Source organism: Rana temporaria, chromosome 1 (genome assembly GCF_905171775.1).
Source record: "Rana temporaria chromosome 1, aRanTem1.1, whole genome shotgun sequence".
NCBI lineage: Eukaryota > Metazoa > Chordata > Amphibia > Anura > Ranidae > Rana > Rana temporaria.
The window spans coordinates 234,102,700-234,120,945 of NC_053489.1; the positions used below are offsets into that span (position 1 = coordinate 234,102,700).

An 18,246-nucleotide genomic window follows, 5' to 3' on the forward strand; every position below is an offset into this window, starting at 1 on the left:
TTGTGTTTTTTTTACTGTAGGGGGACGTGGCCGGACATGTGACGTCACTGACCGTCGTTCCCTATGACAGGGAACAGACAATTAGTGACAAGCCACAGAGAAGAACTGTGAAGGTGTGTTTACACTCACCTCTCCCCGTTCTTCAGCTCCTGTGACCCGATCGCGGGACACCAGCGGCGATCGGGTCCGTGGGTCTAGGACTCAGGACTAGGTCGCGAGCGTGCTCTTAAAAGGCGACGTACTTGTACGTGCCTGTGCCCAGCCGTGTCCTTCTGCCAACGTATATCGGCGTGAAGGGGTCTTCAAGTGGTTAACTTAAAATGTTAACATTTTCTATTTGGTGCCACAGGTCCGCTTTTATCATATCAGGGTTTGCCGACGACTAGTCCAAGATGCCGATTATGGGGCAGATCCACAAAGAAGTTACGCTGGCAGATCTATTGATACGCCGCGTAACTTCTAGTTTGCTCCGGCATATCTTTGTTTTGTATCCACAAAACAAGATACGCCTGAAGCTGTGCTAGATCTGACTGGCGTACGTCTTAGTACGCCGTCGGATCTAAGGTGCATATTTACGCTGGCCGCTAGGTGGCGTTTCCATCGATTTTGCTAATGCAAATTAGCTAGATACGGCGATCCACGAACGTACGTCCGGCCGGCTCATTTTTTTACGTTGTTTCGGCTTTTTTCGGCGTATAGTTACCCCTGCTATATGAGGCGTATCCTATGTTAAGTATGGCCGTCGTTCCCGCGTCGAATTTTGAACGTCGTTTGCATAAGTCGTTCGCGAATAGGGCTTTGTGTAGAATGACGTTCACGTCGTAAGCATTGGCTTGTTGCGGGTTAATTTCGAGCATGCGCACTGGGATACCCCAACGGACGGCGCATGCGCCGTTAAAAAAAACGTAATTTACGTCGGGTCAAGACGTATTTACATAAAACACGCCCTCATCACATCCATTTGAATTGCGCGCCCTTACGCCGCCAAAGTTACACTACGCCACCGTAACTTACGGCGCAAATTCTTTCAGGATACAGAAAATACGCTGTAAGTTACGGCGGGGTAGTGTATCAGATACGCTACGCCGGACGGAAAGATGTGCCAGGGTACGTGGATCTGGCCCTATGTGACTACACACATTTAGAGGTTAAAGGCAAACAGACTGCCAGTGCAGTTGCTCCAGAGCTTAGTAAATGAGGTGAAACTCACTGACTTCTATCATGTAACCAAAAATGCCGTTTTTTTTTCCCTTGCATGCGATTGGGTATACTTTGTGAAGCTTCATCTCATTTACTTAGCTCTGGAGTAACTGTAATTTCAAAGTGCATAGTCTATTTGCCGATAGTAAATTGCTCCCATAGTGTTTTATCAGCTCATAAAAACTGCGGTTGGTGTTCTGTAAGCAATAGGAAACACAAGAAATATAATAATTTCATTTTATGTGTTTTTTTTTTTTTCTTTTAAAACTAAAAATACATTTCTCCAAACCAACAATTTGATTTCACACAGCGGCATCTCTGGTTGGTGTGATGACCGATAGCTGGTAACAGGTAATACCCCATTATTAAAGCTTTGCATCTTTTCTGTGTGTCAGTAAGGCAAGCAGTTGCAATACAATCTTCATGAGATACGCAAGTCCATGATGGTGCTCCACAATGTAATATCCAAGGGCTAAATATAGGTTATACATTTCTGAAAGCTCTTATAATATCTTGTGGCAATGACAAAGAAGGATGCAAAGAAACACCTGGGGCTCCGATACTGGTCTCCCAGCACTGATATCCACAGTCCGTGAGCTGCTGCTTGGCCGCTTCCACCACACTTCGGTCTACATCTAAAGAAGAATAGAACTGCCATTAGGAGTTAGATTTTACAGTATATTTCTGCTACAAGCAACTTCCCATATACATGTTCATTTGCTTTTTACTACTTTTATGTGCTTGTGTAACAATTTATTGATAGAGATAGAGACACAATTTATGATTAATCAGCACACACAGAGAATTAGCCAATCTAGACTTCGCAGTTTATTATAATCTGGGAAATACTGCCACCTAGCAACCATTCCTGGTACTGCCCTTACTTGGTATATGTCTATAATTTCCGAATCAAAAGGGAACATTTTTATTGTTTAATGCACACCTTAACGAATTAAAGATCCTTGGATTTGATAGAGATGTCCGACTGCTGGTCATCTAATCAGTGGTCTGTTAATGCTATCCCGGAAAAAAAAAAACGACAGCTGCAAAATCCACAGCACTGCATCTCATCAGGGGATCAGTGGGCATGCACTCCATTGAAACATGTGTGTTCTTGGACAATCAACATCTGACTTGATACATTCCAATGCGATTAGGAAAATATGACTGAGTTACCTCTGTGGCTATAAATGCTGGCGCATGTTCCTGACTCATCAGAACTGAGGAAGCTGCTTGGATAAACTGCAAATATTACAGAACTTCAGTTGAATGTGACCCAACCACTAGCTATACTGTTCTGCATTGTAAAACCACGCGGTCCATTCAAAGAAATGTGATTCAATTCACTACTCCTACCCAAAACTAAAAAAAAAAAAAAAGTTTTGGCTGGAGTTCCATCCCTCAGACATAAGATAACTGCTGGCTGACCTGTGAAATTTGAAATTCTATGAGCAGTGTCTCTCTGCTTTACTATTTTTTGTCTCCTGTTTCCCCTCTATAGGCATACATTTGCTAACAAGTTTATGGAGATCTCTGCAACACTTGCAACATTTCCTGCCTTGAAGATTACTAGATCATGCCACCACATCTGACCACCCTCTAAAGTAGTGGTCTCCAAACTGTGTCCCTTGCGTATCTTTATCCGGCTCTTGGGGCACTCTTCCTCTCACTGATAGGAGACACTATTCTGCCACCATTTCTCCTGCTGACACCAACAATGGAGTACTATTCCTTCCAATGATACTAACGATGCGGCACTGTTCCTCCCCCCTAATACCAAAGCGTGGTGATGTTTACTCCCCCTGATGCCAGGAAAACGTCTACTCCTGCTGCCCACTGTCCGGCCCCCCTAAAGTCTGAAGGATAATAAACTGGCCCTTTGTTTAAAAAGTTTGGAGATCCCCTGCTTTAAAGTCTATGGGCAGCCTAGGACGTTAGGAGAGTAAACGACCAATGATATTTGGACTTCACTGCTGTGTGCAAACTCTTAACCTCCAAAAGCAGGAATTCAAGAACCAAACAAAGGCCTCATTATATCATGCAGTCGCTGTTAGGCCAATAGTTTTCCACATGGCTCAGTCTATTATTAATTACATTTTTGCAAGCCAGGTGCTTCTTGCAGTGCCATCCGTGGTTCAAATTAAATTTCTCCCAGCTCCTGCTGAATCAAATTAAAACAGTCTATATGGGGAATTTCATTTGCATCCAGAATATTATTGTTGGTTAAGCATCATTGGTGTCTCAATTTTCCTTTAAAAGAGAAGTTTTGAAAAAAAAAAAAAAAAAAAATTTATAGCATTGATCCGATGCTGCATTTTTACCCTGCCGCCTTTGCAGTGAGAACAGAGCGATCAAACACCGCTCAGTTCTCCCCCTCCACTCTGAGAATAGAGCCGGGACTATCAGTCGCTGGCTATCTGCTCTCCCCTCCAGCGCTCACTGAAGCACTGGGCGGTGGAGAGGGCAGGAGCGGCTGGCACAGGCTCTCAGCAAATTCCTGAGAGGCTGAGCCAGGTGCTGGTTCTGGGTGGACCATATGTTCAGTATCTTTCCTGAGCCTGGATCGCCTCTGTGACATAAGCCAACAGTGGGCTTTAGCACTCTGACTGCTGAAAACAGCTCACAGGAGTGAACATTTAAATGTATTCCCGTGATCCATAGGAAAAGTATAGCCAAAAAAAAAAAAAAAAAAAAAAACTTAGGCCATACTTCTCCTTTAAGTCAGCCTCAAATTGACAAATAAACATAGCATATACAGGTATACAAGAACGCGTGAATGTATCTGCCTTTAACAGTATATGAGCCCTGTCAAAGAAAGGTACATTTCTTTAACATGTTTTAAAGAGAAGGCATAGCAAATAAGTATGACTTTTTTTTGTCTACCATAAATATTGTGATGGGACACATTTTGTAACCTATGGAATTGCTAAAGCTGGCCATACCCACTGCAGGGTGATCAGAAAAAAATCTCACAGGATTCCTCTATGCTTCACAGTAAAGAGGCATAACTCTGTCGTCTACTGTATTGTAACAGCCTGTAAAAGTACCCAAATAATGCCTGCCTCTGATTGGATACAGGCACGGTTCAGTTGACAATTTTGCACATGGCTCCTTCGATTTTTCAGTCGAGGGATGTCAGGTAGGGGCCAGCTGATAGAGGCGATTCCAAAAAGGACAAAGTAGGGAAAGGAGTTTAGTTTATCCCTAATTGGAGAAAAGTACTATGTGACCTTTCATAAATTGAAATGTAAATCAAATCTGGCGAGTTGCCCCTAAGGAGGACACAAAGGGTATCTTATCTAGAGCACAACAGCTATAGTTCATCCAGGCCTTTTTATTTATTTGAAGAGCAAAGTGTTTTACCCATTTAGGTTTTCTAACCTGCCCAATTCATTGTTAGTCTGGCAGTGATCTCAAACATATGAGGTGCCAAGTGGTAATACTTGATTTTCCTCAAGTGTCCCTTATACAATAGCAGACCCTAACGTTTAATCCCAACACTTAACCCAACCCCTCAATTGAGACCCTAAAGAGGTTTGATTTTTTTTTTTTTAAAGGAAAATCAACTGATTTACACTTAATCTGTGAAATGGTATTGCACACAGGGGCCACAAACCTCTTGTGAGGCCCCCCACCGGCACTCATAGCTTTCCCTCTTCTGTATTCGCCATCATAGCAAGCCACTTCAGCTTGCTCCAGGGTTTTGCCGTGTGCGTCCATAGACACACACACACAGTGCGACTTGGCACCGCCCCAACTTCCTCCTCACAGGATTTGATTGAGAGCAGCAGGAGCAAATGTCTCTTGCTGCTGCCTCGAGAGAGAGAGAGAGAGAGAGAGAGAGAGAGAGAGAGAGAGAGAGAGAGAGAGAGAGAGAGAGAGAGAGAGAGAGAGAGAGAGAGAGAGAGAGAGAGAGAGAGAGAGAGAGAGAGAGAGAGAGAGAGAGAGAGAGAGAGAGAGAGAGAGAGAGAGAGAGAGAGAGAGAGAGAGAGAGAGAGAGAGAGAGAGAGAAACCAGCATCACCCCCACTATACTTACTATAGTAAGAAGAAGTGGGGGTGAGGTGACAATACAAATACTGGAACATTTTTTAACCTTAATGCAGGGAATGTATTAAGGTAAAAAATGTTCTGACTTTACAACCACTTTAAATCCTAACCATCTCCAACACATTACCCCTAACTAAATCTTAACTCATATTATGACCTTAACAGTTAACTCAACACAACACATAAAATAAACCCTTAACTCCTAAGCTTCCCAAACAGCCAAGCCCTAACTAGCCCTTAACCCTAATGCCGCGTACGCACGATAATTTTTCGGCATGTAGAAAAAACAAAGTTTTTCCAACTTCATCATTAATACGACGTTGCCCACACACCATCGTTTTTAAAAAATGCTCTAGCAAAGCGCGGTGATGTACAACACGTACGACGGCACTATAAAGGGGAAGTTCCATGCAGATGACGCCACCCTTGGGGCTGCTTTAGCCAATTCCGTGTTAGTAAAAGACGATTTGCGCTTTTATGTCTGTTACAGCGTGATGAATGTGCTTACTCCATTACAAACGGTAGTTTTACCAGAACGAGCGCTCCTGTCTCATAACTTGCTTCTGAGCATGCGCATGTTTTAAACGTCGTTTTAGCCCACACACGACCATTTTTTACAACCCGAAAAACGACATAGTTTAAAACGTCGTTAAAAAATGCAGCATGTTCGGAAATTTTTTTTTTTTCGTTTTTCAGAACCCGAAAAATGATGTGAAACCCACACACGATCATTTTAAATGAAATTTTTTTAAAACAACGTTTTTTCATGCCGAAAAATGATCGTGTGTACGCGGCATTAGATCCCTAACAATTAACTCTCATTCTAACTCCTAAAATGGGCCCTTGCAGCCCCATCCTCCCCCCCCCCAATAATGTAACCTCTTAATTCGATAATAACAGTGATGCGATCAGTGCAGAAGAAACAGACCTCGTCTTGCAATGAATACAGCGGCACCAAAAGATAGCAATCCCCCCATAAGGGCAAAGACTAAGGCCCCGTACACACGGCCGAGGAACTCGACGTGCCAAACACATCGAGTTCCTCGGCCAGTTCAGCCCTGAAGCCGCCGAGGAGCTCGGCGGGCCGAGAGCTCCCATAGAACAACGAGAAAATAGAGAACATGTTCTCTATTTTCTCAACGAGTTCCTCAGCGGCTCCATCGGGCCGAAAGTGTACACACGACAGAGTTTCTCAGCAGAATCCGGCTCTGACCGAGTTTCTCGCCGAATTCTGCCGAGAAACTCTGTCGTGTGTACGGGGCCTCAAGGTTTAAGCTTCGGCCTCAAAAAAAGAGCTGAAGTTTTACCTGAAGCTACATGTGAAGTGCTGACTTTTTTTGTTCAGAAGATAAGTGTCATTTACAGTACATCATTGCAGCAATATTGCCACTCTCAGCAATATGATTTTGGCTTTGCTTTCCTTTCAACCATAATCGCCTGTTCACATGCTATTGGTTGCAAACACGACATGGGAACCACAATAAAAACAATTGTCTAAAACAATGTACACTGAACAGTTTTGAGGAGTTGAAAAAATCTTACAAGAAAAAAAAAAAAAAAAAAGTGTGAAGAGGGGGCACAAAAATTCCTTTATTCACAATTACAAATATCTTCTATACAGAAAGGACAATTGCATACTCTCTGTTGTAGTAAGGAGATATCAGTCACATGACAGAAGAAAACATTCCTTCATCTTTTATTCTCGACTGCCAGGAAAGCTAAAATCCACAGGGAATGCGTTTTCAGGTTCCTCTCACAACAGTCATGACATGACAAATGAGTGTAATACTTACCAGGTCGCAGTAAAGTTATTGCGCAGCCACCTCCTCCAGCACCTGTCAGTTTACTGTGCAGACCATGCAAAACAGTCACCTGACAGAGCCTGTCCAATGAAGGATGCCCAACACCAATCACATTTAGGTGATGTTGATTGATGTCAATCAGTTCCTGGAACAGCAATACAATATTACACGACTAATGCACAAATCACATGCAATGATATTTTTCTATTCTCATGCAAACAAATATTTTTCATATTTATTATTATATATTATGGAAAATCATTTGACCAGTTAGTAGATTACGCCGAGCTTGATTTATTAAAATATAACTTAAATGAGGAATTGTCTAGTGTTGTCATACTATTTTCTAGCCAGCACTAGACAGATGAAGAAGCGGACTGGTTTCTGCTGGCAGCACAATTTCTATTTCAGGCAAGTCGTCACCAAGTACAGTGGCTTCTCATATCTACTATGTCCAATCTATCATCCACATGGAAAATTTAAGCATTTTGAGGGTTGGCAGATGTATTTTAAAAATGTCAGACAGGGAAACCTCTTCTCATTGCAGTGATGCTGGGACTCGCCTCTTCTTTTGTGCAAGCTCGTACAATGCGAGTCCAGTACACATGCACCCAAATCTGTGCAAAGGAGTGTTTCCAGCATTAGAAATACTGGGCCATATTCTGAGTATAGTTACGGCGGAGTATCTCAGGATACTCCGTCGTATCTCTCTTTTTTGGCCCGCGTATCTATGCGAGTGATTCTTAGAATCATTTTCGCATAGATACACTTAAGATCCGCCATGTGTAAGTCACTTACACTGTCGGATCTTAAATGTAATTACCCAGCCGGCCGCTAGGTGGCGTTTACGTTCAGGACTCATTTGTTTATGCAGATGAGCCTGATACACTGATTCCCGAACAAATTTGTGTCGCGTAACCGTCGCTAACGTCGTTTGCGTAAGTGTAAGGTTACCCCTGTTATATGAGGGGTAACCTTACGCCAGTCCCACGTACGCCATGTTAAGTTTCCCTAAGTCGTTCTTGAATACGACTTTACATCAATGACGCACACGTCTGCGTCATTGACGTTTTACGCCGAGAACTGGAGCATGCGCACTGGGCTATTTTAAGCCCGGCGCATGCGCAGTTCATCGAATCGGGGGCGCGCTTAATTTAAATACAAGCCGCCCCCTTGGATTTACGCGGGGATACGCCGTGCCAATTACACTACGCCGCCCCAAACTACGGAGCAAGTGTTTGGGGAATACAGCACTTGCTCCTGTAGGTTGGGGCGGCGTAGTGTAAATGGCTTACACGCCGCCCGCCTATAAAGTACAAGAATATGGCCCACTCATTGTAGGCACAAACCTTATGATCAAAATAGACCGTTTTCCTGAGGCAACAGGATTTGACCATTTATGTACAGACACTACATTATGCCTATTTCTTTACACATTTAGCCCAGGTTCACACTGGGCTGTGGAAAAGCGAAGCAGTCCTGATTTTGGCCGCGATTACAGAGACATCTTTGCGGGTTTCTGCACAGATGTCAATGTAAATCGCGGCCCGAAATCGCAAAAAGTAGTACAGGAACTACTTTTTGAAATTGGTGCAGCGCCGCAGATGCAGCGTCATACCGATTAGGACAGTGCCATTGCTGGCAAATGCCGCCAATTTGACATGTCAAATCGCACCAGTGTGAACCAGGGCTAAAAAGGAATAGAAAATTTGGGTACAATCAATGAGAAGCAACATTTTGTAATACTGCATCTCCTGAAATCCTCAAGATTCATTATTTTTGTAATCAATGTACTGTATAAAAAATGATATAGAAAACAAACAATAATGCACAGGATTCAGGGGTTGATTTACTAAAGGCAAATCCACTCTGCACTACAAGTGCACCTAAAAGTGCACTTGTAAGTGCAGTCATTGTAGATCTTAGGCCCTGTACACACGATCAGTCCAAACTGATGAAAACTGACTAAAGTTCAGTTTCATCGGTCCAAACCGACCGTGTGTACGCCCCATCGGTCTGTTGTCCTTCGGTCCAAAAACAGAGAACTTGCTTTAAAATTGGACCGATGGACGCCTGACCGATAGGTCAAAACCGATGGTTAGTACGCAAAAGCATCGGTTCCAAACCCGGGCATGCTCAGAATCAAGTTGACGCATGCTTGGAAGCATTGAACTTCATTTTTCTCTGCACGTCGTTGTGTTTTACGTCACCGCGTTGGACTCAATCGGTTTTTGAACTGATGGTGTGTAGGCACATCAGACCATCAGTCAGCTTTATCTATTAACCGATGAAACTGAACTTCAGTCCGTTTTCATCAGTTTGGACTGATTGTGTTTACAGGACCTTAGGGGAAGATCTGAAATAAGGGGAGGCTCTGCTTATTTTATCATCCAATCATGTGCAAGCTAAAATGCTGTTTATTTTCCTTGTATGCCCCCTTAAGATCTACAGCGACTGGACTTCCACTTTGCACTGCAAGTGCACTTGGATTTGCCTTCAGTAAATAACCCCCCTCAGTCTTCATTATTAAAGTGGTGATCCAGTCTCCTTGTAAAATTAATAAAAAAGCCCCCCCATGATTTTATGCAAGTACAAGTGAAAGTGTAAACTGTTATCAGGGTGATCATTGATGTGGCTTATAAATCTTTGTTTACCGTATTTTCCGGCGTATAAGACGACTTTCTGGATGCAAAAACATGCATCCAAAGTCGGGGGTCGTCTTATACGCCGGGTACGGTCTCAGTACTCACTTTTTTTCCCCCAGCGGTGACAGTCTCCATACGGCGAGCGCGAGCGTGAATGATTTCAAAGCCGCGCCTTCTCTTCAGAGTGTTCTGTGATAGGAGGAACAAAAATCTTCCCAGCAGCGCCTCTGTTCTGTGTTCCTCCTATCACAGATGCCTTCTCATCCTCGGACGAGATGAGAAGACGTCCGTGATAGGCGGAAACAGAACAGAGGCGCTGCTGGGAAGATTTGTGTGCCGCCTATCACAGAACACTCTGAAGTGAAGGCGCGGCTTTGAAATCATTCACGCTCGCAGCATGGGGGACTGTCACCGCTGGAAAAAAAAAAAAGTGAGTGTTATTGCACTGGGGGGGGGGGGGGGCAACAAGTTCAGGCATGTAATGGCACAGTGGCAATATGGGGGCATGTAATGGCACAATGGCAATGTGGGGGCATGTAATGGCACAGTCTGGGCATGTAATGTAATGGCACAGTCTGGGCATGTAATGTAATGGCACAGTGAGTAATGTAATGGCACAGTGAGATTTGAAAAAGCCTGTTTCTGTCAGCGGTTCTGGCTACCCCTCAGCTTCCAGAAAGACTAGAAGGAAGGGGGTAGTCTTATACAGTGAGTATATCCCAAAATCAAAAATTTTCCTGGAAAATTAGGGGGTCGTCTTATACGCCGAGTCGTCTTATACGCCGGAAAATACGGTACTCACAGCGTCCCTGGTATGCAGACAGCGCCCATTGCTAATGTGGGCATATTAAGCCTGCTTGTACTTGTTTCTGGGATTTGGTGCAGCTGACTACCCAGCATGCACCTCCTGATCTCGCGCCTGCACAGGCAGGATACAGCGTGGTGCACTGTGGATTGCAGAAATAACACAATGGCAGCAGAAAATGCCCAACATATCTTGACTCCTGTGATATCAATGTCATCAATCCCAGGAGTCAAGATATGATGTACATCGTCGGGACTAGGGCCGGACGTGGAGAGAATTTTAAATAAGAAAAAAGGTAACTAAAAAACAAACAAACAAACACACACACACACACACACACACACACACACACAATAGCCAAATATATAGGCTACCAGGAAAGGGTGTAACTTTGCTTTAACATGATCTCAAATACAACAACATACATTTGAGTCACTCTACAGAATACATTGGGGGTTGGTTTACTAAAGGCAAGTGCACTGCAAGTGCACTTGCTCCAGAGCTTAGTAAATGAGGTAAAGTTTCACTTTTTAAAGAATACCCAATCACATGCACGGAATATATAAAAAAACAGCATTTCTGCTTGCAAATGAATGGATGATAGAAATCAGCAGAGCGTCCCCTCAATTCAGAGCTTCCCCTCAGATCTAGAGCAAGTGCGCAGTATATTTACCTTTAGTAAAAATGAACCTTGTTTTCTTTAGTAATAAACATTTATATGGGCTGCTTTAACTTTGTGCTACAGAAACTTTACCAATTTGTGCTAAATATAACAAACAACACATTGCTATGCCCTCAGCTAGATTACCTCTAGCACAGAATACTGGTCCATAGACAATCCTGAAGTTGAAGCTTCTAGTATGTGCTGGCACTCCTGAGAAATTGCATGTATTGATGACAGGACTGGTTCTATAATGCCTGGATACTGCAAGAAAAACAAATTGCACAATGTGAGTACCATAGAACTTACTAATGATTGACAATTTTATTAGAGTAAAAGTAACCAAAAAAAAAAAGAAGGGATACAATAGGATTTTTGTACTTCCTGTAAAATCTACTTATTGGAGTACATTAAGGGACACAAAAATTCTGAGTTTTAGGTTACACCGCCATCTACAGGAGAATTTGAAATTGTCAACCCCCCCCCCCCCCTCCCTACACCTAGCATCATGCCTTGGTTTTGTGGTAAAGTAGCACCAAGAGCATGATCATAAACACAAGTGCAACCTGTGTCACTCGATGGACTTCAAGAAATGGACATTTATGCTAACTACAAAAGTCTATTTTTCTCTCACCTATTTTGAGGCCAAAAGCAGTCCAACTAAATGAGTGGGCAACAGCAACAAATGACCAACAGGCCCGTAAAAGAACAAAACTAGGGGTAGCCTGCAGCTTATAGTGGATGTAAACCCTCACATATACCGAGTGATGTGACTGGCCTCAGGTGATACACAGATGAAACAAATCCTCCTAACTAAAGTTCTACTTGTTTATCTTCAGCTTACTTTCCTCTACCTCTAGTCAAAGTGCATAATTTACACAGGATCGCTCGGCTCTGGAAAGCAGGGGGCAGATAGCTGAAGTTACATCAGTGAGGAGAGCTCTGAGAGCCGATTGGAGGGAACTGAGAACACAGGAACAGAGTTGAGGCTGTCAATCAGCTGGAGCTCCCTTCCCTGTCACCATTTTTCCCTTGGTGTCAGGAAAACTTTTCAGAAGTGACTCATGCTTACAGCAGAATAGCAGAAGAAATGAGGCAGCAGGCAGAAAGAACACTTGGTGCTCTGGATTGAGACAAGCACAAACTATAGAGGGATATGCTTTGTTCATATTACATACCTGAGGTTTACAACTACTTTAAACACTTGCCGCCCGCCAATGACATATTGACGGCGGCAAAGTGGTTGTAGAATCCTGACTGGACGTCATATGACGGCCTCAGGATTCTGAGCCGATGCGCGCCCCCGGGGGCGTGCATCGCGGCGATCGTTGTTGCAGGGTGTCAGTCTGACAGGGTGTCAACACTGATCAAGGTAAAGAGTCTCTCACGGAGACTCTTTACCACGTGATCAGCCGTGTCCAATCACGGCTGATCACGATGTAAATAGGAAAAGCCGGTAATCGGCTTTTCCTCACTCGCGTCTGTCAGACGCGAGTAGAGGAGAGCCGATCGGCTTCTCCTGTGACAGGGGGGGGGGGGTTTGTGCTGATCGATTATCAGCACAGCCCCACCCCCCCCCGAGGATGCCCACTGGACCACCAGGGATGCCCACTGGACCACCAGGGATGGCCATAGGGATAAAAAAAAGGGATATAAAAAAAAAATAATAATAAAAAAAAAAAAGATGCCACCCTAGACCACCAGGGATGAGGGGGACACAAAAAATGGATGCCAATCAGTGCCGCAATGGATGCCAATCAGTGCCCACAATGGGCATCACTGATTGGCAGGCATTGTTTGGCACTGATTGGCATCCATTAGTACAACACATACAAAAGTGCCCATCCATGCCACCTATCAGTGCCCATCCATGCCGCCTATCAGTGCCCATCCATGCCGCCTATCAGTGCCCATCCATGCCGCCTATCAGTGCCCATCCATACCGCCTATCTGTGCCCATCTTTGCCGCCTATCTGTGCCCATCTGTGCCACCTATCCATGCCCATCCGTGCCACCTATCCAAGCCCATCCGTGCCACCTATCCGTACCGCCTATCAGTGCCGCATATTAGTACCCATCAATGCCAACACATCAGTGCCACCTCATCGGTGCCCATCAGTGCCGCCTCATCAGTGCCCATCAGTGAAGGAGAAAACGTACTTATTTACAATGTTTTATAACAGAAACAAAAAAAAAAAAATTCTAAATTTTCGGTCATTTTTAAAAAAAAAATTGCAGAAAATAAATATCCCAGAGGTGATCAAATACCACCAAAAGAAAGCTCGATTTGTGGGTACAAAATGATAAAAATTTAGTTTGGGTACAGTGTTGTATGACCGCGCAATTGTCATTCAAAGTGCAACAGTGCTGAAAGCTAAAAGTTGGTCTGGGCGGAAAGGTGTATACGTGCCCTGTATGGAAGTGGTTAAAGATGAGGCCAAAACATTCATCTGGTAAAACACGTGAATAGAAGACTTAAGCCCTGTACACACAATCGGATATCTGATGGAATCTAATCCGATAGATTTTTTCTTCAGATATCCGATGAAGCCGACTTTCATTAGTCTTGCCTACACACCATCAGTCAAAAATCCAATCGTGTCCAAACACTGACGTACAACACTACGACGAGCCGAAAAAAATGAAGTTCAATGCTTCCAAGCATGCGTTGACTTGATTCTGAGCATGCGTGGATTTTTGACCAATGGAATTCCATACAGACGATCAGATTTTTCTATCGGTTTTTTATCCATAGGAAAAAATTTAAAACATTTTCTATTTTTTTTACACCGATGGAAATAATACCGATGGGACCCACACACTCGGTTTGTCCGATGAAAACCGTCCATCGGTCAGTTTTCAGCGGACAAACTGATCGTGTGTCCAGGGCTTAACAGTTTTTTTTTGCTTAATGTTGAACAGAAGTTCTCACAGATCTAGTAGGAGTGTGCCTTGACAGGAATAATGAAACCTATTCATTAAGACCATAATCTTTAACGACAGGCTGTCTGAGCCACCGAGAAATGGTGGGACGAGATGCAGGTTCCACCTTTCAGGGACACTCAGTAATGGCAAAAAAATAAATAAAATAAAAAAACAAGGAGAGACAGATTTCCCAATGGAAAACATAGCTGTAAGGTAGGGCAAGAGAATATCACCAACACCCCATGGATCTCCAGAATGGGTCCAAAGCTTTATTCATCGATCACATCATTACAGCAAATAGCAACGTTTTGGAGGCTCGTAGGGCCTCTTCTTCAGGCATTTGACCCCTGATGACATGCCTGATGAAGGGGTCCTGCGAGGCTCTGAAACGTTGCCATTTGCTGTGATCGCTGAATAAAGCTTTGGACCTATTCTGGAGATCCACGGTGTGCTGGTGACATTCTCTCGCTCTGAGTATTCAAGGTTCCAGCTGGTGGTCACTTCAGCACCCACTTATATGCACAGCCATATCCATAGGAACGTGTATGTTGGGAGTAGTACGTTGAAATAGCAGTAAGGTAAAGGGGCCAGCATCTTGGTGAACACCCGAGGTGCAAAAGATAGGTGTCAGCACATACTGTAAGTAAAGCGGACCCACAGAAAGCAAAAGAGTTGCTGATGCACTGAAAACTGGGGACATGGAATCATGCGCCCTTGATATCTACAGTTATCAGAAAGCCTCCTTGATGAACGAAGACTATGAAAAAACCTAGTGGATTCATAAAGAAATTCATGGACCAAATGAAGATATTTAAGGGCCTTAAGATGAAAATTGATGCCCCCTTTCAGTTTGGGAAGTCCACAAAGACTTGGGCAATGACAGGAGGAGACTGAGAAAATAACTTAGTGTGTAGGCCCCATAAACCATCCAGCATTCACAAAGGCTAACAGATGTCCTCCTACTTTGTAAAGTAGGTGGCCCCCTAATATCAGAGGATTTATCTGAGGGTTTGGGGAATTTTAAAAGTCCAGGATTTGGGAGGACTCAGTGGAAGACTTAGGAGTAACCAGCCATCTGTCAAGAAGCAAGTCTTGCCACACTGAGGCCTTGGCTTCTTTAACTGAAGATGCAGGTGACATCCTTAAAATCAGGAAATTTTGGAAGCAGCGCTTCCCGATTTCTAATAGGCAGTTTGTGAGATCTTTTATGCGAGTGCAATACTTTGTTTTTCTCACATAATAAAGCAGTTTTACACTATAGGAGGTTCTCCTCCCTCTCCTTTATGGTCATACTTGATGCACAATTATGAAACATATGAGGGAAGACCATGACAAGCTGAATGGAAGATAAATAAAAGTTCATATTAAGTGCTTATGGACTCCCTTGATAACATAACGGGTCAAACCCATCCACTGAGTGCGTTGCGTACCGGGGGGCACTACAGGTCTGTTTGGAGAAATTCCATCGCAGAGCACATTATTTGATGTTGTTTGGAGTAGCACAGAGCACGTTATCACTACTGGAACGTTTTAACAATCTGTGGATTTTAAACTATAGGATTTATTTGTATATTAGTAGGACATTAGGACCAGCAGCGGAAAAGTGATTCCTCGATGCTGAATGATAGGAGAAAGTAGAGTGCATGCCATATTCCACCCGGAAGATGATATCAGTGCTCCATTCTGCAGTGTTAACCCCTTCTGCGGTAATACTAACAGTAAGCGGGAAATGTAACAGCACCCAGTGATGCCAACATAAAAAATAAAAAAAAAATATGTGCCGCTTACTCAAATAAGTGATGAATTCTAATAAATAAATAACAACCTAATTTAATAAGTGAACAACAAATATAAATGGAATAAATACTTCACAAAAAATACTGTGCAATATTCCGCGAACAATACTAAGGACAATCCGGTGCAAATAATAGTAATAGTATATCTTCAATACATTGCAAATAATGAATAAATATGATAAATTATTTTCCAAGCTCTTCCTCCTCATCACATGAAGTTTACATGCAATAAAAAAAAAGGGGCTCCGTGGTGTAGTATTCAAATATAAATTAAAAACGTAGTAGCCCGGCTCCTACCTGTCGCGTTGTGTCACTGATCACGTGACTTCAAAGGGTATGGAGTCGGGTGTACGATGCCGGCCTCATAGAACACAATCCACTGTCATGGCAACAACAATGGTCTAAACAGCTCCTATTCTGTCATATAGTCTAAATCTGGATACAGCGTAATCATATAGCCTTTGAAAAGAACATGATTTTTCCCAAACCTGAAATTAAACAGGTACACGTTTGGTATGAAAGGTTAAAATATATACTTTCAAAGGGGAAAGCCAAACCTTGAGTAGCTTATCTTTCACTCCTGACACCAGGATCTTTGTGCTGCGTGGTACTCTTGTGTTGGTAAGCAAAATCTGTAGCAATGGTACCCTGGAAAGAGGCCACAATAAATTATACTGGGTCCACTGTAACATTTCAGCAACCTGCTGGAAAACAGAAAGAATGTTTCGCTAATAGAAAATCCAGGAGTAAAATTAACTTCTACAATAGATAGATTTTAATATGACCCTATTGATTGCTGTGGGCTTACAGTATTGACAAACAAATCTTGATGAAACTTACAGTAGTTTGAAAATTTAAATTTCTCTATAGGAGGACAAACTTAGGGCTCTTTCACACGGAGCGGATCCGTATTGATCCGCCCTGTGTGTGTCCGCTGAGCTGCCGGCGGACAGGGCGGTCCCCGCACACTGTGCAGAGACCGCCCTGTCTTTTCTCCGATCTCCCCTATGGGGAATCGGATGAATACAGACCGTGTGTCCGTATTCATCCAATCCGTTCCGCCAGATGGAAACGGACTTGTAAAAAACAGACCGTTCGTCCGCCCGTGTGAAAGGGCCCTTAGATATTTTGGTCAAAATACAAACAAACCAGAATACCTAAAGTTTGGTATGTGTTTTGGTCTTCTAGGGAGTGTTTTAAAACATATATTTCACATGCCTATCAGCCTGCGCAAAAAAAAGTCAAATTTTGCCTAGTTTCCTTAGAATAAGAAGTGCAGAGTTAATGAAATTTGGTCTGGACCAAGCGCACATAACCAAACAAAAACATAAACTTTTTTAGCATTTTGTTAAAAAAAAAAAAAACACCAGCACACTATGTAATAGTTTTGTAAAAGTGTAAACAGAAAAAAAAAATTAACCTTGCCCACTTCCGATTAGTGTCAATTTGGCCTTCCCCTTGTACAATTTAACCCTGCTTTTGGCCACAAGAACCTGCCATTAAAGTAATGGACCAACATGAAGGATCAAGCCAATTTTTTTTTACACAGGAAATGTCACAGCTTTCAGGTGAGGATGCCATGGGCTTGGGGGCTCTAACGGCACTCTAATAGACTTCTAAATGTATTCTCAAATAAGTCTACGGTAGGTGCCAGCACTTTATGGAAGTGGCCAATTCCCTTTTTTTTTTTTTTTAATTACCAGGTCCATTATAAAGATAAATTCAGACACATATATAAAAACTCTTATTATGCCTTGTTTCCACTGAACGGAACGGTTCGGGTCAGTATGTTTGGAACAGTTTAGAATGGACCGGTCTATTCTCGTGAGTGTTTCCACTGCAAATCGGAACGTCGGGACCATACAGGATTTAGGAAAAATGCCTAGTGCGTCCACCAATCAGTGAGATGTATTTGTAGGTCCGCCCTAATGGAACCGTTCCATTTCTATGGCCCCACATCTGAAGCAGGACCCAGAATGGTCCGGTACGGTTCGCTTTTATGGCACGCTTTCATAATGGAAACACCCAAAATAGCGTACCGAACCGTACCGAACCGAACCGATCCGCTCAGTGGAAACGAGGCATAAGTTTCTCTTGTTAAAAAAAAAAAACACCTCTTATAAGTCAAGTTTTTTTTTTTTTTTTTTTAAAGTTGCTTTATTCTTTTTTGTAAAACTATTGTTTTAGGTTTCAATTTTTTTTAGTCTAGCTTGTAAAAAACATAAAAAGAAAATAAAAATATGCATAGTGCTTAAATTGGGTGCCTCACCACTAGCTCCCTTGCAATAACCCTGTGTGCCAGTTTGATTCGTACTCCAGGCTAATTGTCAGATAAAAAAAAAAAAAATGTATTATGAGGGTGC

The 18,246-nt window shown here is 43.0% G+C and overlaps 1 protein-coding gene across 3 annotated transcripts in view; it reads right to left on the reverse strand.

Moving 5' to 3' along the window:
• Window positions 1–1,249: 1,249 nt before the first annotated feature.
• The window catches only part of MVK (mevalonate kinase), a 43,366-nt gene continuing 26,369 nt past the window's right edge, over window positions 1,250–18,246 (reverse strand). For all 3 annotated transcript variants that reach the window (XM_040351731.1, XM_040351748.1, XM_040351740.1), the window contains exons 8-11: window positions 16,441–16,531; window positions 11,310–11,426; window positions 7,043–7,196; window positions 1,250–1,835 (exon numbers count right to left, since the gene is read on the reverse strand). In XM_040351731.1, the coding sequence (XP_040207665.1) occupies window positions 1,684–1,835; window positions 7,043–7,196; window positions 11,310–11,426; window positions 16,441–16,531 (514 nt within the window). In that variant the 3' untranslated portion in view covers window positions 1,250–1,683. The remainder of the gene's footprint in view (window positions 1,836–7,042; window positions 7,197–11,309; window positions 11,427–16,440; window positions 16,532–18,246) is intronic.